We start from the raw sequence: 25,998 nt of genomic DNA on the forward strand, positions 1-25,998 counted from the left end.
TTGCTGCGATCGAAGAGGAAGCAATGGGAATGAACCTCTGAGTGCAAGCACCGCATGAGGGAACAGCACGGGATTCATGGGCTGTGCAGACTTACAGCTCCCCAGCATCTCTGGGCACTTAAGTCCAAAGAACTAGCCCATGGTGAGAATCCAGGTGTGTTCATTGCAATGTGTATGCATTATTTATTTTATTACTGAAATTACACAAGCGGAGATTCATACTGCCAGCGCTGGAGGAAAACTCAACCACTGGGGTGTGTATGAGCATGTTCAGATCAAATGGATGAAACCCACAAAATCTCCACACTCTCATCAAGTATCTGAGCTTAGATCTATAGTACGTAGATGATCTCTCTCAACATCGGAGAAGCTGCAACTGTGCATCTCAGCTGAGGAATTTACCCCAGGTATCTGTAGACAGAGGAATATTTTCAATATAAATTTACAGCTAAGACACATTACAGCTGCTTTGAAAAGCTATTGCTGAGCAGTACTAAGTTACAGACCATTACCTGTTTATAATCTTACCACCTTCCAGCTCAGTACCATGTCCTCAGAAAAGTAGCAGAGCATCTGCAGCACGCAGAATTACAAGTCTAAAATAGGATTGGCCTTCTGAGCTCTGGTCCGTGGAGTCTGTCAGCGACAGCCTATGCTTTCTGAACTTCTCCAGTTTTGCTTTGACTTGCCACAAGCACAAGAAACACTGCAGATACTTTCAGCTCCCTGCTATCTCTTCAGGGACTGCAAGAGCTTAGAGTTGTAAGCATAACGCAACGTTAGCTAGAGAAGAATTAGCATGGCTGATAAATGAATAAGAAATCTGACCCCCCAAAATAATCCATTTAACACTTAATCAAAAATCATGTGCATGAAAACATCTGATGACCAACTGTTAGCAAAGTACAGCATCACCATGCGTAAACTGCTTGCAATTCACAAAGATTTAACCCTGCTGACTTCAACACAGTTTCTGTATTTAAACTAGGATTTGGGAGAGCAGCCTCATGGTCATTTTACTCCCTGTTTTACTAACCTGCAGCATTGACTAGAAAACCAAGCGATCAAGCTGACAGAGACTGTCAAAAGAAGCTGTAGCAGATGGTATAGCAGTGAGACAGACTACACAGAGAAGAATGGAGATCTTAATAAAGCATGAAATGATTATTAAAAAATAACTGAAATCCGTGTATCCCAGTGTAGCAACAAAGCAGCAGGCTGATTGTCAATAGGATCAGACAGCTGGAGTATTTGGCCTTTCTTTGACAGGCCCATATGGATACTGTTTGATTTCATGTGCTCTGGCTGCCATTACCCTACAGTGTCTATTATTAAATTTGCCACTATCACACTTTGCAAAAACTCATATGCTTTTTAGACTGAGAGGCAGACTGGGGGTGTGGAAAAAGGCAGGAACATACGTTTCCCTGAACATTGCCTGCACCATCATTTTGTATTAATCCTAGCTCTTGACTAACAACTATCCAGAGATCTCCTGGTAAGGGTCTGACTGAAAACCCAAAATGTGCTCAAAGAAGCAACCAGCACAGCACTTCTGGCAGGAGTGCAATGTCTCTAAGTTTGCTTCAGCTTCATAGCAGCTCAGCAATTCCAGTTTCCCCCAGATTTGTACAACTGTTTTGCTGTGAGGTGATAATATGACAGACAATAATGCAATACGAAAGCATGACAGGGAATAATGTGGCATGTGATGATGGGATTTTACTGGAAAGATCAGCTCGCTGTCTTTCTAACCTTTTTCCACATTTACTGGAAGAACTTTGCAAATGTTCTAATTTGAAAGCAATGTCAAGCTGGAACATCTTCCAACTGGACCTCAGTCATCATTTCTGCAGCTCTTGGCACACACAGCGAAGGATTCAGTAACACAGCTAAATCATCCCATTTGTTACACGACATGCACTATGTCCAATTTACATCAGAATTCAAAACAACTAATTGGTTTAGGAGAGGCAAAGTGCCTTATCAGGAGGGACAAAGGGAGTGACATCCTGTTCTGGACTCCACAGGGATGGTTAAGCCACCAACATTCTCTTCACACTCAGGTTCTTGCTTGTAGGTCCACACCTGCCTAATTTAACTGCTCAGGCACCCACCTGGGTTAGGCTGCCCTGACACTCCTCATAATAATGCTGCTTTGAGACATATTGCTCCATCTCCTCCCTCATGAGTTCTGACATAATGGGAAATGGCTCAGAGATTCATCTGTTCTCACCTCTCTGCAGAAGACCGCCACAACAGCCTGGCCTTTACTAATTTCAAGGAGAGATGGCTACACCAAAAGAAGGACATTTTGCTTCCTAAGTGATTTCTCAAACCTGTATGCGAGACTTGTGTGGATATGATTTCACTCCAAAAAAAAATTCTAAGCCTGGTCTGACAGGTTTGGGGCTTTATAATAGTTAATTTTTCACTCTCTTGACTGTGAAGAAGGCCCACGCAAACCCAGTCCTGTTATAGTGCAGAAGTAAAACAAGATGATTCTTCCCAAACTGAAGTGATACTCCAATTGGCAGAGGAAAACAGCTAAACAATTGTGTGTAACTACACAGTTTCACTTTTCAGTCTCCTTCTGTGTCAACTGTAACAAGGTTCAATTATATACTCCTCCAGAAGTACAGTAATCAAGTTGCTATCATCAGTCTAACTCCTCATAAGGTGCAAAAAATATTCGTCAAGAAAAGTATCCAGCTATTGAAAGGGCTCAAAGTTTCCTAAACATGACATGGAACAGATCCAGAGAGCAGAAGGGTGCATAAGAAACCCTCCCCAGGAGGGTCAGCTGCTCCTGGGACCATGGACTGCAGGACACTCCCAACAGGAGCCCACCAGCAAGATCCCATTCAGAAATTCATCCTGGTTTTAGAGATCCCACAGCAATGTTTCTGGCGCATTGCTTTACTTTCTAGACTGCTTCAGCTCTAGCTGTCAAAGCGGTCACAGTAGCTGTCAGCAGCTGCTGTCACTTCAACTGTCTCAGTTCTGCCGTTTCTCTGCTTTTCTTGATTCCGCGCCCCCCCCCTCCAGACAGATTTCCCACACAATTTAACTTTTACTAACTTTTATTTAAAGCCAATCTGAAATGATCTGACTGCTGACTGAGAGCTTCACAGATTCCAGAAAAGCATCCTGACTGGCTTTATCATTTACTTCTCAACATACATAAATACAACCCGAGATGGGCCTGAACCCATGCTCTGCCTGCCTCTGCACATTTATTCCTGAGCTCAGAAGAAGTCCGTATGCCAATCAAGGATGGGTGACTGACTCTAGACTCCTCAATGGACCACAGAGAAACAATTTTAAAATGAAAATATTTCCATTTTTAACTTTGCATAATAACTGTGGCATTGCCTGGAAGAAAGATTTTTTTCCACAGGAAATTGTGCCAGTTGCCTGAACCATACACTTTTCACCATTCCTCTCTTGCCCAGGTTATCTGTCCCTCTAACAGCTAATCCATCTGCCCAGGTTCACATTCCACCGGCTGGAGTCTCCTGGGGGAGACCATCTCCTCAGCTTGCGGGTATTTGATGGACTGTCTTCCACAGGATACCCTAAGACGTCAGTTGAAAAAATATGTGCATTTAGTGAAGAAAGAAACCCCATGCTGCTGACTATCAGCCACAAGGCTAAAGGAGAGATGCATGGCCTAGTGATCTACACAGCACTGGGACCTACCACCAAGCAGCTCTAACAAGTTTTGGCATTGACAGCCATCGTGCCTTCGGCACACCACCTAACTTCTGGCACAGACCAGGCCTGGCTATACGGAGCTGGCAGGTGCAGTGTCCCCAGACTTTCTGTTCCTAGGAATCCTGCTGCCAGTGAAACACCAACACTTCCTCAGGGCAGTAGCCAACATTTCCGTTCCTCCTCACAGGAATTTGATGGAAAGGAATAAACTAAAAGATCTACCTGAGCCCTGGGGCGATTCCAGCAGACCTAGGCACTGGGAAAAGGCCTAGCAGGAAGCCTGCCAACCCAAACAGGGGAAGGGCTAATGCCACCCCACACTGCCGGGCACACAACAATGCATGTGGCCAAGCCAGGCAGCTTGGGCTTGTCTGCTGCAACCCAGCACGGTGAGCACTCAAAAGAGCCCTGGCTGCAAAGTCAAGCAAGTCTCATCCCAAAGAAAAGTACAGCCTGATCCCAGTTGGGGACTCTGAAAGAGGATAATTCATTAGTGTTGTCTTTCATATCAGTTAATAGATTTCCAAGAGTGTTTTGGACCATTGCAATTTAGTGAGCAGGCACCAATCTTGCATGTGAGCCAGTCAGACAGAATGGGAACCTTACTAGGGCAAGACCTCTGTGCAGTAACGTAGTGGCTGAAACAAACCCATTCTTACACAAACTGCTCTTCTTACTGCACGAGTAAGACTACGCCCATTAGAAGATGAATACTCAAATATTCATACACCTGGGCTATGTGCTGAATAGTCCACCTATGAGTTCAGAAACAGAAGTTAGGCAAGAAACTCTGTTAGTCACAGATCATCAGGGAGGAAAAGCACTTAAATCACTTTCATTCTTCTTGGGGGAAAAATAAGTTTTACATGAGTGCCAGGCAGCTATAAGAACAAATGGGTCTTGCTCAGACAGGACAAATGGAGTTGTGCAATATCAAGTTAAACGTTCTCAATCTACAAAGCAACATGCGCAGCCCAGCTGAGCAATGGGTCTCTTACACGTCTATGCAGGGTCCTCTTAGAGGTAATCACCTCTTCTGCTGTGTCCAGCACTGAGGAGTTACAGAGTAAGAAGACTTGCTTCGTCAAAGATTTCTTCCACTACATTTGATTTCTAAATTGAGTGCAATTTCTTTTACAAACACAAACTATAATTTACTTGGTTTTACTAGATTTTCTCAAGTTAAACTTAATATTCTGCCCTTAACCTTGCCTTCATTTTACTCATGCAACTTTTTTGTGGTGATGATAACAAGCGTAGATGTCAGGTCAAAAATGCCTCAGAGACACCAGACCTTAAATAACAATATTCAGATATCTCAACTGCATTTAGGGGAACAGACTGGAAAACTGAAACTGTATAGTACATATGACAGGAAATACTGCTGTCCACAAACACAGCAGAAGCAACTGTTTCAGACATTTCTTAATACTATGATAGTTTCTTGAATTCACACAGAGCCAAGCATGGTTTCCCAAACTGGATTTATAAAGCCACATCAATTTTGGTCTGATTAAAGACTCATTCAAAACCACAAGAAGCAAAACAATGTTAAGTTTACTATGACTGCCACATTCCTATGAGTGCTAATACAGAAGATGAATGAAGTCCACATGGTTCCTTGCACATGGAATACAGCTTTGATTAATATTAGGAATGTGCACCCATTTATACAACTGCTTCTTGATTAATGTAGAATGGATCACTACGTTCCAATCCAATACCTGTCTGGAACTTAACATGCAGATATTTCATATATTAAAGTTTACAAAAACATCACAAAATTAAACAAAGCATCTTGTTCATGATGTCATAGGATTTCAAAGCACAAACATCTTTAATGTACCTTAAAAACTTTTTTAAAAAATTATTTTTAAACTCAGTTCTTGAGGTAACATAAACTAGCTATAGCAGTTCATCACTGCCCTAATTATTAAAGCAGGAAACAGCATAAGGGCACCAGAAGACAGACAAAGGTTTAGTATGCGTATGCATCACATGAGGAGGTCATGTAGTAACCAAAAAACCGATGACTATTTTGATCATTGCACTATTCTGAGTGAGAGCACTCAGTACCCCACCCAGGATCTTGTAGATATCTAACATTAAGGTCTTTAGAAGATAACCTCTAATAGATAATCCACAACTTATCCACAGCTCTCCTCTGCTTTCCAGTGCGGGAGAGACATCTTCTTGAGGGTCACCAGGCTGGGTTACACAGTGACAGGCAGGAGAGCTGGGCATCTGTCCCAGGGGACCTCAGCAAACTGAAGGAATGGCTCAACAGGAACTTTGGGAAGTTTAGGAAAGACAGATACAGTCCCACATGGGGGTCAGAATAACCCTGTGATAGTACACGCTGGGGCAAGGAAAGCCAGCCACACCTTGGCTTGCATTAACAAGAGTGTGGCCAGCAGGTCATGGGAAGTGATAATTCCCCTCTATTTGGCCCTTGCAAGGCTGCATCTAGAGTATTCACAGTACCAGACAGATGTCAACAGACTGAACATAGTCTAGAGCAAGGCTATTAAGATGGTTGGGGGCTGGAGCATGTGACAAATGAGAAAAGGCTGAGAGAACTGGGACTGCTCAGCCTGGAGAAGTCTGGGAGAGGACCCAACTGCTGACCTCCACTACCTAGAAGGGGTTACGGAAAAGGTGAAACCAGAGACTTCTTGGAGGTGCAAGGATGAAAGACTATGGTCACAAATAGCAACAAGGAGAATTCTGACTGGACAGAAAGACAAATTTCTTTACAGTGATATCAAGAAAAAATTCTTCACAGTGGAGTTTAAGCAATGGAGCAGACTGCATAGACAAACAGTGGAACCATCCTCCAAAGATATTTTGCACGCTCAACCAGATGTATCCCTGAGCAACCTGATCTAACTTTGAAATAGCCATGCTTTAAGCAGAGGTTGGACCAGCTGACTCCAGAGTCCCTTCCAACCTGAAATTTTTTTTTATGATTCTGTCTCACAGTAGAGTGTTTAAAGCATTGCTCAAGATTCACAGCTTTTATTCTTTCTTCAGTTTTAACACATACTTGCATTAAAAGTTTTTATTCTGCCACAAGGGATGGCATACTGTAATTTTATTACTACAGAGACAATGTTTTAGCTACCTACAATCTTTTAGGAAGGCAGGAGATTCAACCAGGTATAGACAAAAAACTCACCACCACCTCTAGGGCAACTGTTTGCAAAGAAAACCCAGAGCAGCAGTGACATAGTCCACAGCTTTAAAGCAGTTTTATATCTATAAAATAAATTCACTCTTACAGACACCTGGTTTGTATGAGGACAAAAGAGCTACTTGGATACTGGGGTCTGGCACAACTGGTGTAAATTATGCAAATGTGATACACAAAATTGTGTTCATTTCTTTAAAGCCAGAGATCAAACTCCCTTATCTTGTCTTTAATCATGGTTGACACTTTTTAAGAATTATACTGATTTGGTATTCCCCCTGCACTGCCTGCATTGAATGAAGTACTTTGGAAAAAGGTCGTTAAAAAGCAGTACAAAACAATGAAGTTCTGTGTTTGTCCACAGATCTGGAATTTTGCATTCTCTGCCCTGCCAAAATGCCCAAATTATAATCTGCAGGGAGCTACTTTATAGTTCCCATGCATCGGAAGAGCCCATTACAATTTTGTTCTACTGAACCCAAGATTTCTTCTCATTTGAAGAAAGGTTCTTACCAGTCCTTCCCATTTTATTTTGACATTTAACAAACCAAAGCAAAGAAAAGAAGCATTTTCACCTAACAACTGGCAGCACATTAACAGGTCATGAGCAAAGCAAACACTGCAATTAATGCACAGTACATTCTCAAGTGTGAATTACACAGTGGTCTGACTGTTCATGAAAAAGGCTGACGAGCATATAAAGATGCTCTCTCCAGAAAAAAAGCTTTTTAGTATCTACAAAAACTCTCATTGTTATAAACAGACATTGAACAGCAGCATTTTTGTGTGTTATGAAAACATTGTTTGGAATGGCATAGAGGGAGAGTACAGCTGAAAACGGAAAGAGTAAATTCCCATTTTCACTGAGGCTGACAAGCCAGAAACAGAATTCGAGGATAAGGACAAAGAGCCCCAAGCTGCAATTTGTGGCCACTGTTCCTTGCTGTATCAAGTGATATGACCAAAAAGAGTTTTGTTCTATCATCTTTATTTGTCCTTCAAACATATGTAAGCAGTATTATTAGAGTGCCTCTAGTCCTCCTTTTTACCAGACTAAACAAGCCCAGCTTGTCAGTGTTCTCTTCAGAGGACATGTGCTCTAGGGCCTCTGACTATCTTGGTATCCCTCCAGTTTTCAGCAGATAAAGATTCATTGTCCAAAGTAAAATGAAGTGCCCTTTGTATCTGTTGTAACATTTCAACACTGAAAGAGTTAAAAACAATGGAGATACTCATCACTTGTGTGGAAAACTGTGCTCTGAAGGGCTGCTCAATTTTTGTTAATTATAACAATATTTTTGATGGTAAAAGAATGTATGCATAGGCCATACATTTCCTTCTAAGACCAAAAGAAACATGTTTTTCTTGTGAAGCTTAATCAAAACAGTATTTTTTTTGTGCATTCCTGATGACTGTATAGCTAAAGGAAATTAATTTTTATTTAAACAACAACTAGGACTTAGGGGAGACCAGAAATGGTGCTACAAACAACTGCTTTGGGGCAGTCCACGCAAGAGTCCTGAAAAGCTCAGGCTGACCCCGCAAGGCCTGCCAGGTTAATCTTGCTATTGGATAGTTCTGTAAACACTGCCTTAAGTTCAGTTCTTTACATTTTTACACCACTCAAGGCTTCAAGCCAAGGCCCTGATAAAAAGAACTATTTGGTTCTTGAAAAACATGGCAAAAAGCTGACCAAACAATACCACCCAATGAAGTCTGAAGGAATCAAGACCTCCTGCATGCTGACTGACAGTTATGTTTGCATTGATGCATCAAACCCATTTACCCTCCATTTAATCTCTCTTTACCGACAGCACTTGCACAGGGCATGTGTTCAACAGCACAAGATCTGCCCGCAACGCTCAACATCCTGTTGTCAGCCCATGTACTGAAACAGGTTCTTACCTACGATGTCTTCATAGGCATTTTCTTCTAAAGTGCTCTTCGATCCAAATTTATGCTGGCTCTCAGTCCCATTTTCAGTTGGGGAGGGAGGGTACAGGGATTGCAGACTTGACGCATCCTCAAACTCAAAGGATTTTCTAAAGTTTAAAACAATAAGTAATTAGTAACTACAATGCAAAATGACTCAAACATTTAGCTGAGCATTTGTTTGCTAAGAAAGATATATAAAATCACCACCACCACCAACAAAATCACACATCGTGCTTTAAGGACTAACTTCCAGAGGACTTCAAATCCTGTGCTCACAGCAGTCTTTAGTATAGCAATCTGTGACATTTTTATGAGGTTGGAAGTATCGTTATCCTCATTATGCAGACAGAGAGAAAATACCAAGAAAGTATGTGATATTTTTCAAAGGTTGCAGAGTAAGCTAGCAGCACAGTTCTCAGACTAGAAATTGCTTTGCTCTTGGAGGGGGCCTCAAAACATGTGGCCCTCTCTTCTCAAGACAGACATTTCTCTGGAAGGCATTCCTCCACTGGTTGCTCTGGGAGATATAGCCCTTACTTTGAAAACACTCATGTGTCTTGAACCTTCAGCTATGTTCCTGCATAAAGGTCAGTGTACAAATGCCAAAGGCAGACTCACGTGGAAGTCACCCATTTCCCTCGCACACTCTGTGTCAAGCACTGGCAGCCAAGGACAAAGCACGGAGGAAATTAAGGCTCTCTGGGGTGGACGAGCAACCCAGGCTGATGGCTGGGGGCCTGAAAGTTTGGGGGTTTTGGCAAGAAGGTGAGGGGCAGCTGGATCAGATGAACCCATACAACCTGGGTACTCAAAGGAGGGGCAATTCACCACCCCTCACCCACACCTGCCTTGGTGCTGCTGAGCAGGTCTAGGGGAAGAGGAGCCCAAGCCCTCTGCATTCTCCAGTTTGTCCAGCACTCGTTCTCTGAGGCAGTATTTACACCGAAGCTGGGAGTTACCTAGTTTGCATTGCCAGCTGTACAGGGGCTAGCATTCGTTTGACTGATTTGGTGCTGAGAGTTAAATGGTATGAAAAACAGGCTCCGGTCAAAGCATAAATCCCAAGGTGCTGTAAGGCTTGCAGAGACTGTGCTAATGGCCATACTTCACTCATTGATACCCAAATTAGATGAACCATAAATCATCTTGCTATCAACCCCCTTTCCACTTCTCTCTTCTCCCTAGCTGGAGTGAAAAATACGTTGACCACATAACCATATGGCAGTGGCATAGTCTCAAGAGACATACTTCAGCCTGTGATTTGGCTCAAGAGCATCGCTACAGGCAACACAGTGACTATTGCACAGACACTGCATTTGACAAGAGTATTTCCTATTTGTCTGCTGGAGCAGACTCATGGGTCGGGGCAGGCTTAGACGCCTACTTTCTCTCCCTTCTCAGATCTTAAGAATATCCAGGTCTGTGTTATGCCATCAGGATCATGGCAGAAACAAGCTGTGCAGTTCAGATCCAGACGTCTGCTCCTCCACACCTACTCACAGTTATAAAAGACACTTAGGCACTAAAGACATACCTGTGTTTGAAATGAGACTTCCTAAAGTAGTTAAATATTTGACTCTTAATAGATTTCAAGGCAACATTATGATGCAGTGACACTGCATAGGACCACTGGAACGGTTTTGTGGACTGGCACTCAGCTGTCGTCCATGTGTCCCACGCCTATCCTATGACAACCCTTTCCCACGCTGTGTCTGTGCCAGAGGATCTCCAACTGCTAGAGAACATCCAGCTTGCATCAATCTGAAATGTAAAAGCTACTGTAGGCACCACGTCCTCTGGATACAGACTGGCTCTATGCTAGCAGGCAAATATGGGAGACTTCCTCCATTTTACTATAATGTTGAATTAGCCACCACAAAGAAAACCAGTGTTTTCAACCAAAATATTAGAAGAATATTCACAGTCCATTCTCATGACATTCCAGTGAGTGCAAACCACACATATGCTCAATCTGAAACGCGCAGCTACGAGACGTAGACATAATGATTTAAATCTGTTCTCAAAAAGAGGACAGTTTAGAGACTAAGATTTCAAAAACTAATATTATTCTTAGATGACTTGCATGGTCTCAAGCCCTTTGTAAATACTGGAATTCTCCTTACTGTAAGTAAAGGAAGGACAGTAGCAAAGACAATGAAGTTAAGATTTTACAAAGGATATCCACCCAGCCTTGAAGTCAGCTGGCAAACCTGTGATTTTGGGAGGTTGATTTAAACCTACTCAGATCATCACAGGTAAGTCCAGAGAAATCACTAAACCACAGTAGGGTAAGGCTGTTACAAACAAATGGAAACCTACCCTGTACAATGTCAAACTGATTTGCAAGAATCATGAGGTACACATGATAACACTGTAAATCCTACAACTTATACTCCGCTAATCACTATTTAAATTGATACATATTCCTTTTGCTTTGGGCTCATACCTACTAGCCCCACCCAGGACTGCGGCTCCATTGCTGAACCGTGCTATGACAGGAGACTGAACCTGTAGAACAGCAGGTGCAAGCATGAAGCGTACCTCTTCTTGAAAGATGTTTCAAAACTTCATCTCACAAATTCATCTTAACAAAATACTGTGGTGTCTCAAACTCAGTGTGCATGTGTACTTGGAGATTGACTTGGATCGCTCAGCCATCTGTCACACGGTGATTCTGTACAAGAATTATCTCCTGTTACGCATTCCTCTCCACCACCCACCACACAGTCCATTTTACCACTTGCCCCTTCATTTTCCAATAAAGGCTATCATTTATAGCAGAACATTTAAAATCTATCATTTATCTTCTGTACATTGGAAATGTTGTGCTGAACAAAATGAGGTCAGCTTTATTTCACAAATTCTTGTTAAAAATTAGATTTACTTCCTCTGGGATTATTGCCAGAACTCAAAGATAAGTACTGCTAATCAGAGCTTGGCTTTCCACATTCCCCCCTCCGCCTTTCTCAGAGAAACAACAAACATCAGCAGAGCTGTTTGATCCATTTCAGAAGCAGGTGTCTGTTGAAAGAGCAGAATCTGAAGGCTCCTCTTCTCCCTCTCCTGCCCCGGCACGCTTCAGGTCAGGTTGTGCTGACATAAACTTTTAATTAATTGAGCCAACATCAAGCGCCAGGTACTGAATTGATAGCATGCATCTGAGATGCTGTTTAGCATTTACTTGCAGAAGCATTTACTTACTAAATAGGAAGAGTGTGTGTGGGTATTGTACACATGCATAGATAGGTGAACTTGTTAAAAATGCCATACCAACAACTATGCCTACAAGTTTCTAAGTAGTGAGCAGAATGAGTTTTAGCATTTCCAAAACTCAAGAGGAATCATGTAATTAAAACAAGCCAAGCTCCACAGACTGCTGGGGAAACAGCCATACACTCCGGTCATCAGTAACTCGGGAAGGACATAAAGGCCCTTCTGTGCTAAAACATAGTTTTCTCAGTGTTAATCCTCTACAGCTACTGATAGTAACTTAGGACAACATGTCTAAGCACTAAATTAAATAAAATCACCAACATTGCATAAAACTAATGCAAACTGCTGTAGTAACAAGCTTTGGCAACACAAACCCTCTCTGCAGGTGTGTGTTACAGTGAACAGGGAGACAGGAGTACAACAGATCAGCTACAGTCCTGCTACAAGAGGACAATGAAATTGTACTCCATTAAAAATCACAAGTAAGGGCATTTCTGCCAAAATGAAATAGGTAACTTTTAGCACACATGACCCTAGAGCCTTTTTCAGGAATCAGAGAACGCAGGTTGGAGCACTCCAAAGCTGTAGCCATGTAAAGGTACTGTACCAGTGCATCCCATCAGCACAGACCAGCAGAAAAAATACTTGACTTGCACAAAATTCTTAGCATTTCTCAGGTCAAAAGCATTGCATTAGAAGAATTCAAAAAATTGTTACTAAAAAAATACAGCACATTTATTTAATTGAAGATCAAGCAGAAAACATTTCCTTGAATTTTACCTATTCTGGGATTTTCTGTGAAAGCGTGACTCTTTCTTCTGCCTTCTGGTCACGGGGGGTGCTGGGGTGGATGGGAGGGGAGGAGGAGCAGCAGGTGTAGGAGATGGAGGTAGGCCATTGCTAGGTTTACTTTTGTGGTTTTTGTCCGCTTCATATTCAAAGGTGCGTTTGGGCTTGGGGACAGGATTCACCGCACTGTTAGCTGGGCTTTCAAGGAGCAGCTTAGGGCCAGCTGAGTTTACAGTAACCCCCTGTTTTGTCTTACTGCTTTTCTCAGCCTCAGTAGGTGTTTCTGGTTCGCTCCCCAAAATAACACTCCCTCCTTTGCTATCACTCAGGGTTTCACTCAGTCCCTCCACAGTACTCAGAGTCAGAGACTTTTTCCTCCCTTTGTCAACACTGTAACAGCTACTCGGTAACTGGGGGAGGCCTCTGCCAGGCTGCTCTTTTAGCGCCTGCTCGATCTTCTGTATCCTGTTGAGCACGGCAGAGGACTCTTTCCTCACGTGGCCCTTGAGGAAAGCAGCAGAAGGAGGATCGCTCCTGCCTGGTCTCTTTTCGAACCGATGGCAGGAATCCCTGTCCAGCAGTTCCTCCTCCTCCGTTTCTGGGTAAGAGCACTCAGAAAATGTTCGGCTCATTCTTCTGAGCCCTTTGAAATCAAACGTCTTCTCGCTGCAGGGAGAGGTCAGCACGCTGGGGCAGCTGTCACTGCCCGACCTCTCCCCAGCATCCCTCTTGTCCACACACGTGCTCACCCTGGGGGACAGCTCCCGGCGGCACTCCCATTCTGTGATCTTCTGCCTGATGTCCAGCGCCTGGGAGCGGACGCTCGCCCGGCTGAGGGAGAGGTTCCTCAGGTTGGTAGCAGTGCCCAAGGACAGAGTGCTCCGGGTGAGCAGATGGCTCCCTATCGCTTCCCCATCTTGAGCCTCCTTTGGACTCTCCTTTTGGTCCTCAGTCTTGAAGACAGACAGCCTTTTATCCAAAGCACCCACGCTGATGGCTTTGAGAGGGTGGCTCAGGGAGTCAGTGTCTGATGGACTTGTGGAGGTGCTTCTCAACGTAGATGTGCGGCTGCTCCAGTCCTTGAGGCGCAATCTGGAGTTGGAGACTTTGGTGAGCCGAGTAGAGCGGCAAGAGTCCTCACTATCGCTGAGGGGGTAGGCTGGACTTCTTCGCGGGGACAAAAGAGGCGGTGGAGAGACTGACTGACACCTAGAAGCAGAAAGAAATAAAAAATCAAGTCCTTGGGGAAACTAAAGTTATTTGCCAATTTTCTTCTGGCTGCAGGTAAAGCAGAGGATGTCTGTACACTACAAAACTACCCAAAGCATCACTAAGAGAACCAGATACCATTCAGCCAGAGAGTAAGGGGCATAGAGGTGGCAGTAATTAACCGGTGTCAGTGAAGAGCTGATGAGCAGGGCATTCGGCACATCCAAAGTCAATTTTTTCACCTGTTTGACCCCCAGTTTTTCCAAGTTTCCCGAGTTTAAAGACCGCTGAGATTCTCATAGCAAACCATTGCCTTGCATGCATCTACCACTGCCAGCAGAAGAGCTCCCTGGCCTCCCCAGAACAAGGAATCATTCTGCAGGAAAAGGGGACTGTCAGGGAGAAGATTCCCACTCCAATAAAAATGGGAAAGATTGCCCAACAGGAAGCACAGTTTACTCACTGGTCGCAGTGAGCAAACCGATTTAAGAAGATGGTAGTTTTTAACTCATAACATCTGAAGCAAAGTTACACTGTGGTCAGCCACTGCTGTCTTCTAGCCACAGCATTTCAAATTCCCAATGTATACAGTAAACTAAATAAAACAGCAAAATAAAAACCTGTTTTGACTTTGGTCTGGTTTTGTGATCAACAGATTAAATTCTCCTTATCAAACAAAAGTAATTTCTTACTGAAAGAATATTACAGATTGAAACAACATATTAATCTGCCCACAGTATGTGTTGAAGAATATAAACTATACCGAAAGGTCTCAGTGTTACCCTAGAAAAAATCTTCAGAACAAATTTTTGCCATGGTTTACAAAATCAGCTATTGTTACTGGGGTTTTGTACGTTGTTGCAAAGACTTTTAAGAACAAAAAGACAAAAGGAAATTAAACAACACATTAATCAGCTGGCTCAACAATGAGCCAGCAATCAGAAAATTAAGCAAAAAACCATTGCAAAAAAGGGGGATTACTGCACTGCCACAATACATACGTAGAAACCATAGCAGAAATAATCGTTAACGTTTTGCCCTAGCAACCCTTCTGTTCCAAACAGTATGGAAAGAGGAAAGACCTAAAAGTCATGCCTTGCATATGCAGTTAAGTTCCTGTTCTGTAAAGACTGTGGACAAGTTGTTTTTTTATAAACTGCCCCATACACACAAAATCCAAGTGACCAAAAGAAATTGTGGGAGAAAATCTCTCTGCTATAGAAAAAGGGAGAAAAGATTCGGAAGATCCTTGCTGCTATATGGTTTTGTCCCCAACAGCCGGCCAATACCTACAGGCAGAGGTGCCAAGTTCTACGCACCAATTAAAAAATCCAGAGCACTGGGGATATTTCCGAAAAATTTACTTTGACATAGGAGATATTTTCTTCTCCTCTGAACACACCCCCAAACCAAATTACTAGATGTCATCCTGATTTCCTACAGTGGATACTTCGCAAGCGAAGTTTGGAAGTATCACAAAAGAGGTAAATTCCATTCAGAAAAGGACAATGATCAAGTTATCATAAAAGGGAACTTATCTCTTTTTCAGAGTCCTGTAATAATCAAGCCTTTTCGGCAGAGAAGTTGCACTGCTTAGTGACTTCTGTTTCTTCATTGTTTTGAAAAATAAACGTGCCTATAGGAAAAAAGAGGTCTCATGCCAAAGACAACAGCAAATACTCCACCAACAATTGCTTAAAGCTTCCTCATTTCAGGACAGAAAGGATACATATCAGAACACACTCTTCATCCTAGAAGTTAAATTGCCTGCTATTCTATATAGCTGCATACAGGTGTCTTAAGAGAGATCAGAAAATCAAAAACAGGTGCCAGATCGAGTGGTTTTGGCTAATTGTTGCAGCATAACATTTGTAGTGGCTTACCTTGGCCTACATACCTTCATAGTGCCCAAAGATGCAACCTAACTCAGCCTCCTCAGGCTTGCTGGGGTGCCCTGATTCTCCATTATTTGTCTGTCTCATCTCAATCTCTTCAGTTTAATGTCACAAAGTCAAAATTTTATATTAGTCTTAACACTCCCCTTTAGCTTAGACTTGAGATTGTGTTATCCTAATCCCTTGTATGTTGTGCAGGCTTGCCCCAGCGCTGCACTGACATTTATCTCACCGAAACAGGTATGACCCGATAGAAATGTGTGCATTTTACACAAAGACTACAGCCTCCGCTGCAACCTTTGAAGCGGCACATCGGCTAAATCCATCGCCAGGATTCAGCTGGGGGGTAGGGGCAGACCCTGCAAAGAGGCCACACGGAATGCTTTAGCATGTTAAAACTTAATGATTAGATTCTAACTGATAACCTATATTGACAAAAGCAAGAATAAAACACAAAACAACTAGAGTAAAGGTAATAATGGGACAGCAGAGGTGAAGGACATGCTGACAATTCTCTCTCTGCCTTTGGCTCGCTACATAGAAAATACTATAGGTATAGTCCTTCATCTCCTTACACTTTAAGAAACATCTTTTCAGTTCTTTTCACTGCCTGGAAAAGGCTTGTTGACTCATCAGGGGAGGAGGAAAAGGGGGAAGGCATGATTTGCATAACCTGCAGAAGTTTCAAAACATTTCTTCTTAGAGATATGAGCCATTCTTTTAAATCCCAGGTCCCCAGTGAGGTTAGTGCACTTAAAGTTCCATCTTGAAACCCCTGGATTCAGTTACAAAACTCCTGCTCACTTCCACTCTGCAAGGCTGGAGCTGCAGAGCAACAGGCCCTCTGAAGGTGTATGCTGTTAAGTACTTGGGATACCAAAGTTTACAAAAAGATTCTGTTTTACATTGCATTATACTGTATATTTAAGTAATCCAGATAAAAGCTATAGGACTAATTCAACAAGAAAGAGAAACAAAGCTTTCCATAAGGCATGCAATCTCTAAAGGACAGTGGCAAGAACAGAATAGAAAAAAAAAGCCCCAAAGCTGATCAGTGGATACTAAAATGGTCCTTCCCCAAGAAACCTACTTCCATTAGAAGAATATTCTCTTGAAGGCACAATAGTTCCACAGACTTAAAACTAGCATTGTTGTACAGAGACAAATAAATAACTTGCAGTCTTCCATACAAAGATCGTAAAGTAAAATGTTTTTATTGAAGTTTTTTTACATACATAATGATACATGCAGCACCTTACAAAGCATATCGTTACATACACTTTCAACATGTTACGTACACACAGCATAAAGATTATGGAGTCAAGTTTCAGTTTCTTAACAAGTTCACTTGAACAGCACCTTTTTTCTGGGAAGTGATATTTCTTTGAGAGTATCAGCATTTCATAAAACACATTGGAAGAAGTTGCTCTGATCCCCTCTCTGATAAGGGTATTTATTCTTCCAATAGGCAGCCTTAGGTGCACAGCTCTGGAAGTGCTGGCAAGTCAGCAGGGAATTGCAAATCACCTGCCAAGCAGCCCACAGCATCTTGTAAACAGGTCACAGACCCTGAAACTCCTCTCTGGCAGGACTCTGCTGCACAGTGAGGGGAGCAGACAGAAGCTGAGAGGTGATTTCCAGCTCTCTAGACCATGCTTAGCTTTGCTGATGTGAGTTATTCCCTCAGAAATCAGCAACATTACCCACAGTAGGAGAAAACTGCTATCAGTCACACTCTGTAGGATTTTGAGCTCCAGGTACAATTGATCTTTAAATTCTGACTCAGTGTCTTCTCTCCAGTTTCTCTTTTTCTCACCCAAACATAGAAAAAGCTTTTATTTTTTTAAAAAAACTTGTAATTTTCCAAGCCCGTTTTCAAATAAAGATAGGTTTTCCATGGAGCAATGTATGTATTCATATTGTTTTCTCCAATAAAGGCTAGTATCAACAGGCATCTCCTTCCACCAGCTCCAATGAACACCTGTGTATAACGGCAGAGCTGTATCTCATCTGCACCGAGAATCACTTGCCCCATTGCTTTGAGATAATTCACACCCTACTTGTCACAAAGCAAAAGGCGAAAGAATTTAATTCCTGCCCTCTTTGTGAGGTGTCTAGCAAGGTGACATACTAAAAAATCTATGGTGATGGAGAAGGGCTGGTTCTTGGTGCTGTAAATGCCTGAGACCCTCACCCTGTACCTGGCCCAAAAGTCAGAAAGTCTCTGATTTTGGAGAAGACACTAGTCTCCTACCTGCAAAACATGGGTGCTAACACTTGGCTGTGTGTAGAAGAGGGAAAATTTAATTCCTAGAGACCACTCAAAGCAGGCCATACAAAATCAGTACCAAAACCAGTGAGCCTGGCCTTTTGATCCAGTTGAGCAGAAGCAGAGCTGCTACCTGCTTCTATTGCCAAATACCAACTCCAGAAAATTGGAGAAACGAATGCAGACAACTCCCACCGCTTCAAGAGACAGCTTTCAACAACAGGAGGCAGCCAGAATGGTGGCCAAAGAGCTGGCTTTATATGTCTTTTGGAAATTGGAGTATGGTAGATAACAAGAATGAGCAGTTATTAGAGTTTGCATCCATCATCCACAAGCTTTTTAAAAACACTAATAACAATATTAAGTTGCCTTTCAGACGACCAGGGATTAAAGGTGACTGGAGGGTGGTTAAGTGACTTGCCTTGAGTAAGTTACATGACTCCTGCCTCCCACTGTCCTGCTCTGACCTCTGAGCTAAGCGGCTCAGACTCCACCAGCACTGTTTTAGCACTTCTGAGGCGTCAGGAGTGACTCTGCAGATCATCCTGTGCTGAGGAAAGGCAAGTTGGCAGAAGCTGCTCAGTGACTTTTCAGTTTTGTAAATCCCGTCTGCCCTGCTTAAACCAACACTTACAGAATAATAAGACAGTTTTTGGCTCTCTGATCCAGGGAATTTCCCACTTCAACATGCTCATGCTTGGGAGCCCATTTACTGAAAAAAAAAAAAAAAGAAAAAAAAAAAAGAAGAAAAAAAAAAAAAAAAAAAAAAAAAAAAAACCAAAACACAGCAAGAAACATGTTGACAAAAAGGTACTGGGTCTTTCCAGGCTCCTGTTGATGAGATCCCATCATTTCACAGAAACACTGATGTTTGGTGAGCTCATGCAAAGACACACAGCACTGTTTTTATTCCTCAGGACTTTCTCCCCACTTTTGCTAGAAAATACTGATCTCTTTGTGTTTTATTTAGGTTTTCTGCTTATCCCTGATTTTTCTCAGAGCATTGTGCCATTCCATCAGAACAATCCAACCTAAAGTAATAATAACAACACAGAATCAGCTGCGACCGTAAGCATGTTGGCTTGTATATTGAGCGGATTTGGCCCACCACACATTACAAGAGACTTCTAGTTGCTCTAACACATATTTAAAGAGATCTGAAGCAAAAGCAGTAGAAAATTTGCCTTGCAAGAGCAGCAGAACTGATTTTTAATACAGACACTAAAGCTGTCCTGATTTCAGGTAATTGAGGATGTAACTTCAAAATCCTCTGGAAACTTCTAAGCGAGAATGCTAAGAAATGCTTGTCTACCAACTTTCTAATTATTTCATGCAACACTACAAATTAATAATTTACAATTAATGATGCTCTTTATTTTTTAAAATAAAGAACCTCTCTCAAGCAAAATATTGCACAAAAATGATATTTTGAAGCACTAATTCAGGAATCCATTGCTAGCATTCCATTGGAAAGAATAGTAAAGCCCACACCTTTCTGGCATCTTGTTAGTCCTTTTGGCTACTGAGCAAACAAAATGGATGTGTTCAGACTTCAGGATGAAAAACTGAAATTATCTTTATCACTAAATGCTGAAAACACCCTAAATCCTGGGGGCTGTATTGTATGCCCAGATAAGCTGATCTATGTCCCAATCTTCAACCAGTATAAGCCTCCAAATAATTGAAAAGCAAGTGAAATAAGAAACTCAGAGAACAAGATGTAACTTACTGGATTCTTGGACTTTCAAAAGTGTATTTTCTCCCATGCAAGTGTAACTTCTCACATTAAAAAGCTGTACTTGCATTTTTGTATTCACACTAAAAATGGATCATATTATGGGTTCAGACCTGACTCCTACCCATAATCCAGGATGCAGAAACAAAAAATAAGGATGCACATCTTTTGAACTGAGCAAGAGGCAAGACTACGTCCACCCAAAAGCAGAGCCTTGTATGGTCAGACTGTAACAGAGCGGTTCAGCGGCACAGAAGGGTCTCCTGAGTAAGGAGCAGCAACTACTCTATGTCAGCCACCATGAGTGTGAAACACCAGAATCCATCCTTTGCAGAGCAAGGCAAAGTGCGAGAGGAGCACACCCTGCTCACCTGTTAACTGGAACCAAGCGCACCATGCACATTTTGATGCACTGCTTCTGAGAACAGATAAAATAGCTTCCTATGATATTAATTTCGATTGAGCTTCCACTTGATTTAAGATAGTACGCAAAGGAGAGAAAAGGTAGAGATCAATGGAAGCTCAAAATAGAACCAGTGTTTCTGTGTCATTACTTCTGTGACCTGGACAAAACAAGCATTTTTCAAAATGTTCCGTACCGACAGCTCCTTGTAACTAGTACAGTTTCACACCACCCTAAGGGCACTGCTGCCAGGAAATCACCTGGCAAACAAAGAGAAAAACATGCTTCTGCCTCTGTCAGACAGGCGCTTGTGAAAGGTCCTGGTACAAATCAATACTTTTTACACAAACAAAACCTGAACACACTACCGCATTACAGCAATCTTCCAGTTATGCCTCTCCAGGTGCGAAAAAGCAGAGTATTTTGAAGAAGGCTAAAAAAAACCTTAACAACTTTGGTTGAGGCAATGTTGAGGGACACTTCCCAAATAATTCCCTCTTCCTCTCTCTATACAAGAACTAGGAATAGTTTCCTCAGTGCTTTCCTCCAAAAAGCTATGAGAAGTCCACTTTTAGCTATCAAACACTACCAGTTAGTGGTTTGGCTGCATTTTGAGATGACTTATGAAACTAACCATTGCAAAGAGAAGCGAAGACTCAGCATCATTTCCTTGCACTGCTGTGCCATTTCTTTTCATTCCCTCACCCCCAGTGACGTCCTCAGCAGGGGGGACAGACAGTAACAGCGGTTGCTGCAAAGCACTCAGCAAGGCATTACCGTAAGGCAGAACAGCGAATGCTCCAATGCTCAGGGACAAACGCAGGTAGTCAGACTGGTCTAACTGGGTTACTAGGTGGTTAGCATGAGGGTCAAACTACAACCATCACCAAAATACCTGGTCTGAAACAGCTTTATTGCTTAGCTGAGATGGCCCAAGAGGATCCCATCTATTGACGATACTTTTAAGCTTTGACATTGTCAAATATAAATGAGCAGCTTGAACAGCTGCTTTGCATACTACATCAAGGAAGATTAATTGTATCTTTTTTTATACTAATTGTACAAGGAGTAGAAAAGGACTTTAAAATCAATGTTATTGATTTTTACTCCTTGTAACTAGGGCTTATGGGAACATTGAGACCAGACAAAAGGGATCTCCTGCACTACTGGATTTAAATCCAGTTTTGTTTGGCAGTAAATCTTCCTATTACAATATATTCTGCACTCTGGCATAGTATACAGTACTGTAATTTTCTATATAAGTAGATAACTACAGATGATATTTAATTATCTTAAACGTAAGTAAGAATTTATGGTGAGTAAAGGAGGTGAACTTTTCACACTCCAGTGCTGGGCACACAGTACTGAAGTGGTTTTTGAGCTGATTCAACTTGGAAATGAAGCAAGTAGTACAACTTGTTATATCTTGCCTCTCACTTAGGAAGGAAAGTGATGTAAGTGGCAACACAAGAGCCCCTCTCTTCCACCAGACCCTTTATATTTTTGAGCTCTCACCAGCAGCATGGCTCAAACCCCTGAAAATCCGCATTCCAGATAACCTCCTCCCCTTGACTGTTGACTTTGGGATTGTGACAAAAACAAAGACAGAAAATACTTTCCCAAACTGAATGGTGAATTTGCATTGTAAGACTGTTTGAAATAGGCTCACTCCCATGAACATGTGCTAGTGATGGAAAAGTCCCAGCATTTAGAAAGAATGAAGCAATAAAATCAAAGTGGATAAATATCGCAAAATGTTTAAAGATAGAATAAAAATAGAAACACCAATTATTTTTCTGTTTGTACTTCTGAATTTCTTTTTCCCCCAAGGAATTTTGATACTTTCCATTTAAATAAAAATTGAGACCATATCAGAACTAGTTACAAAATGATAGGCCACTAGGACTGTGAAACAAAAAAAAAAATCAAGCTGTGTGCCATTTTTACAAGCTCTAGTTTCTGTGCTCCCAAGAAGTACCGAGTAAATGACAACAATCGTGGAACCCATTTGCAAGATGCTGTGGTGAATTCCTGTGTGTAAAACCCCTCCAGAGCTCTGGGTCTTTGCAATTGGTTCATAAGGAGAAGTACGCAGGAACACAGCTAACTGCAGCTGAACTGTGTTTTGACTGCTTAGAAGCAAAACGTCTGATTTACACCAGTGAAATTCAGGAGTCATTCTGCCAAAGCAAATTACGTGAAGTGGCAACTATGCTCTACAACTGTACAAAAAAAAGAGCAAATAAATCAAAGCTGATGAGTCAGATCCTAAATACTTGAATTAGAGTGGATCTGTAAAGCAAAGACAGCAAGAAAATCTGGTGATGACTAATGAGTGTAAAATAAAATGTGATCAATCAGCATGCACTAGGTTACATGCCTTTGCCAAGAAATTTTGAAGGGTGAAGAAGATAACAGGAAATTGTGAAATTATCTAGACTGAGAGGGCTAGATTCCCTGCTGCTCTAGATTTATGGTAGTCTTCTGCTCTGTTACAAGGCAAGTGCAGGATGGTTTTTAAACAATACCATCTTTAAGACTTTTTCATTCCCTGTGTTCAGACAGAAATGACTACCCAAAGCACAGAAGATTTGACTAGCCTGAGCTGTACCTTCCATCACAGCAACCAGAAGCTCATTGCACATGGAAAGAAATCAAAAGTAAGAAACGAAATATCAGAGAGCACCATTCTCTCTTTTCCACTGAAGTACAGTACATTGGTTTCACTGGACCATTGCTTATTCTCCTTTTAAAAAAATAAAATAAATTCAAAGTTGAAAAATGGAAGCCTCCCTCATAGTTACTATTTTCCCATAACATGTTCTGAGTAAAAATTTATGCAATAGATATTTCAACTGCTATATCTCCACTCCAATTATGTATTTTTATTATGTTCTGGAAACAGTTCAGCATGCTTTAGTCTCACTTGCTTTCTTAAGATCTTGGGAGTTTTGTTGGAGAGAGTGTGGCAACACAGCAAATTACAGCATTTTCTTAAATCAGGCAGAATGCACAAGCTCTTATTTGTCTGTTTAAGAACTGCCAGTCCTTGAAACTTGTTCTTTAGCAGCATGTCTAAACATGCTCCAGCATGTCCAACGAAGCTCCAGCACACATGGAAGCTCTCAGCTTTGCTTTTTCAAAGCACAGGTGATTTTTCAACGTGTTTGTTTATCTTCTCTGAAATCTCAAAGCAATAAACTCTGTGGAACTAATTCTGCCAGAGCTTTGCAAGTTTTCTACACTTACATGCATTCAGTTTGGGAAGGATTAAAAATTATTTCTATAAATTGTCATGCTTAGTTTTTCACATATCTGAGGCCATTCTGGGTTTGGTAACCTCTAGGTCTGGAAGTCTGGTTTGGAATTGTTGCTGTAAATTAGGTTCATCCCTTTTCTGTTCTGACAAGTCAAAACACCTTACAAAGTCACTGTATACTTTACTGAAATATTCTATACCCAAAGGGAAAAGAACTGAACTGGAAGTCAGAAAGTCATGAGTCCTGGCCGCACACTAATGCAGAATACAGCCAAGCTTGTTTTCCCTGCTTTACATATAAATCAACTTCTAGGTCACACAAAACCTCATCAAATAGACCTAATAATAAATATAATAGGGACAGAAAAAGAATGGGAATTCAGGACTCCATCCCACCTTTAACAACCATTTTCAATCTCATTCACTCAGAGAAGCTGCTTTCAGAACAAATACAACATCTGTTCTTTGCCTCTCCTACCAATATCCACATTTTCCTTCCAGACCCACCAGCTGAGCTCTGGTCCCCAGTGTGCTGCCAATGTCCAGTGAGGTCTTTCTGCAGAGATTTGCTTTTTCCATTTCTCTGGTTGTGTAAAGTCGTTTATTTAACACAGTGAGAAAGCATCCTAATAGAGCAGGTTATAAACTGAAATCCATTATCCGTCTGTCTGCTATGAAACAGGCATTCTTAATTTCTGTCATCACTTCAACTACTAATATCACAATCCAGCAAGTCTGAGGCCTGAGACATCTGGAGAAAACACAGTAAGTTACCACAGAACCACACCAAAGTGACTGAAAAGATCTGAAAATGCCTGTGCTGCTTCTGGGGTTACTGCATGGCATAGGAAATAAAATCAAATAAATAATAAAAACAAATACATTTAATTAAAAATCCCAGCAGAATAGAAGCTCCTGCATTATCTCAGTGAATCCAGAACAACCTCAACATCAGCCCTGTCTGAATACAGCCCACCCAAACCGACCCCACCTGACTGCCACGCACTTGAAGCTCACGTATTGTGAGGGTAGTTCACCAGTAAACACGGACTATTTGAGGCAGGGGAAAAGAAGGAGTAATTCTGATTTTAAACTTTGTCTAAAGAGCTGTCAGGCCCCTGGGGGGTCTCATCTCTGACCAGTAGCTGGGTGCTATCTTGTCGTCAAGACAACTGCAGCCACTCAATTCAACTTTCTGCAAAAAGCTGAAACACCGGCATACAACCAGCATACTCCAGGGTGTTTAAACCTAAGAAAGCTCCTTTGTCCTCTGAAGGGCACTTTTTGTACACGTTTCTATAATACGGATGAAGGAGTCTGACAGCTTTTTGTTTGTTACTGTATTACTCTTACAATAAGACTAGAGAATTGCACCCTTGCTCTTCATCTTTAGTTTGATTCATCAGTTTTACCCTCTCTCCTTTGACTCTTAAAGAGTGGACTTCCACTTGCCTAGATTTCCAAAGATGTCTGTGTCTAAAACTTGGACTATTTTTCCAATGTAATAAAGGTTACTACTTTCCTCTGTGAACTTACCAGTCAGTTACATGATTGCACCCTGACAATTGTCTGCCTCACCTATATGTTGACATTCATTACAACCCTTGAAGATGGCCAAAACAGTTTCCCCAAAGTTACATTTTTTCTTTGTTTTAAAGAACAAATCAAATATTCATAACAGATTCTCTAGAGGGAAGCGCTATTAATATCTCTCACAGCACATGACTTTTGTGTGAACAACTGCAAGAACAAAATTAGATGCAGGATTTTTTTTTTCAGCACCTGAAAAAGCAGAAAAGTGAAGAACCAGCTGGTAAGTGAAATATGACTTGTGGATGTACTGAAGCAAGGGAGATGGAAGGAAACACATGACACTTGCTGCTTTCTCAAATACCAGAAATACATGCTCAAGTAATATGTAATATGTAATACTTTCTGTGTTCAGAAGAAACAACTAGTATAGACTTGCAGCACAGTTTTGGTGTGAGGACGGATTGAGGGTACCAACAGCATTTCAGAAGGTGCCACTGCTTGCTATGACTTATGCTGATCTGTAAGTTGTGAGCTGACATCCCTCATATCATCATATACAATCCATCCAAACCCACACAACAGACCACAGCTCAATCACCCATAGTTATATTCCCTTGCTCCTCTCATAGTGTCTGTAAAACACAGAGTGTATCAGCAAAAGAACGTAACTATGGGTAAAATAACAAAAATAGACATTCACAGTCTGCCCTGTGCATGCTAATTGATTATACGACACGTCTTATCTTTGGAGGCTGCATCCTGCCTCTGGAGGAGGAAACATTTGAAGGTTCACAGCCCTGGCCTCTTATCAGCATAATTTTCTTCAGTGGCTCTGACCTTATGGAATGCAA

General features: G+C 41.8%; 1 protein-coding gene across 7 annotated transcripts in view; it reads right to left on the reverse strand.

Annotated features, from left to right (window-relative positions):
• The window catches only part of DENND2B (DENN domain containing 2B), a 183,560-nt gene that overhangs the window by 61,041 nt on the left and 96,521 nt on the right, over positions 1 to 25,998 (reverse strand). For 5 of the 7 annotated variants that reach the window (XM_040608181.1, XM_040608182.1, XM_040608183.1 and 2 more), the window contains 2 exons: positions 12,836 to 14,053; positions 8,813 to 8,949 (listed from right to left, as the gene is read on the reverse strand). In XM_040608181.1, coding sequence (XP_040464115.1) covers positions 8,813 to 8,949; positions 12,836 to 14,053 — 1,355 coding nt within the window. The remainder of the gene's footprint in view (positions 1 to 8,812; positions 8,950 to 12,835; positions 14,054 to 25,998) is intronic. The other 2 variants (XM_040608187.1, XM_040608188.1) reach the window with 1 other exon arrangement.

The sequence above is a fragment of the Falco naumanni genome, chromosome 10, assembly GCF_017639655.2.
Source record: "Falco naumanni isolate bFalNau1 chromosome 10, bFalNau1.pat, whole genome shotgun sequence".
Lineage (NCBI taxonomy): Eukaryota > Metazoa > Chordata > Aves > Falconiformes > Falconidae > Falco > Falco naumanni.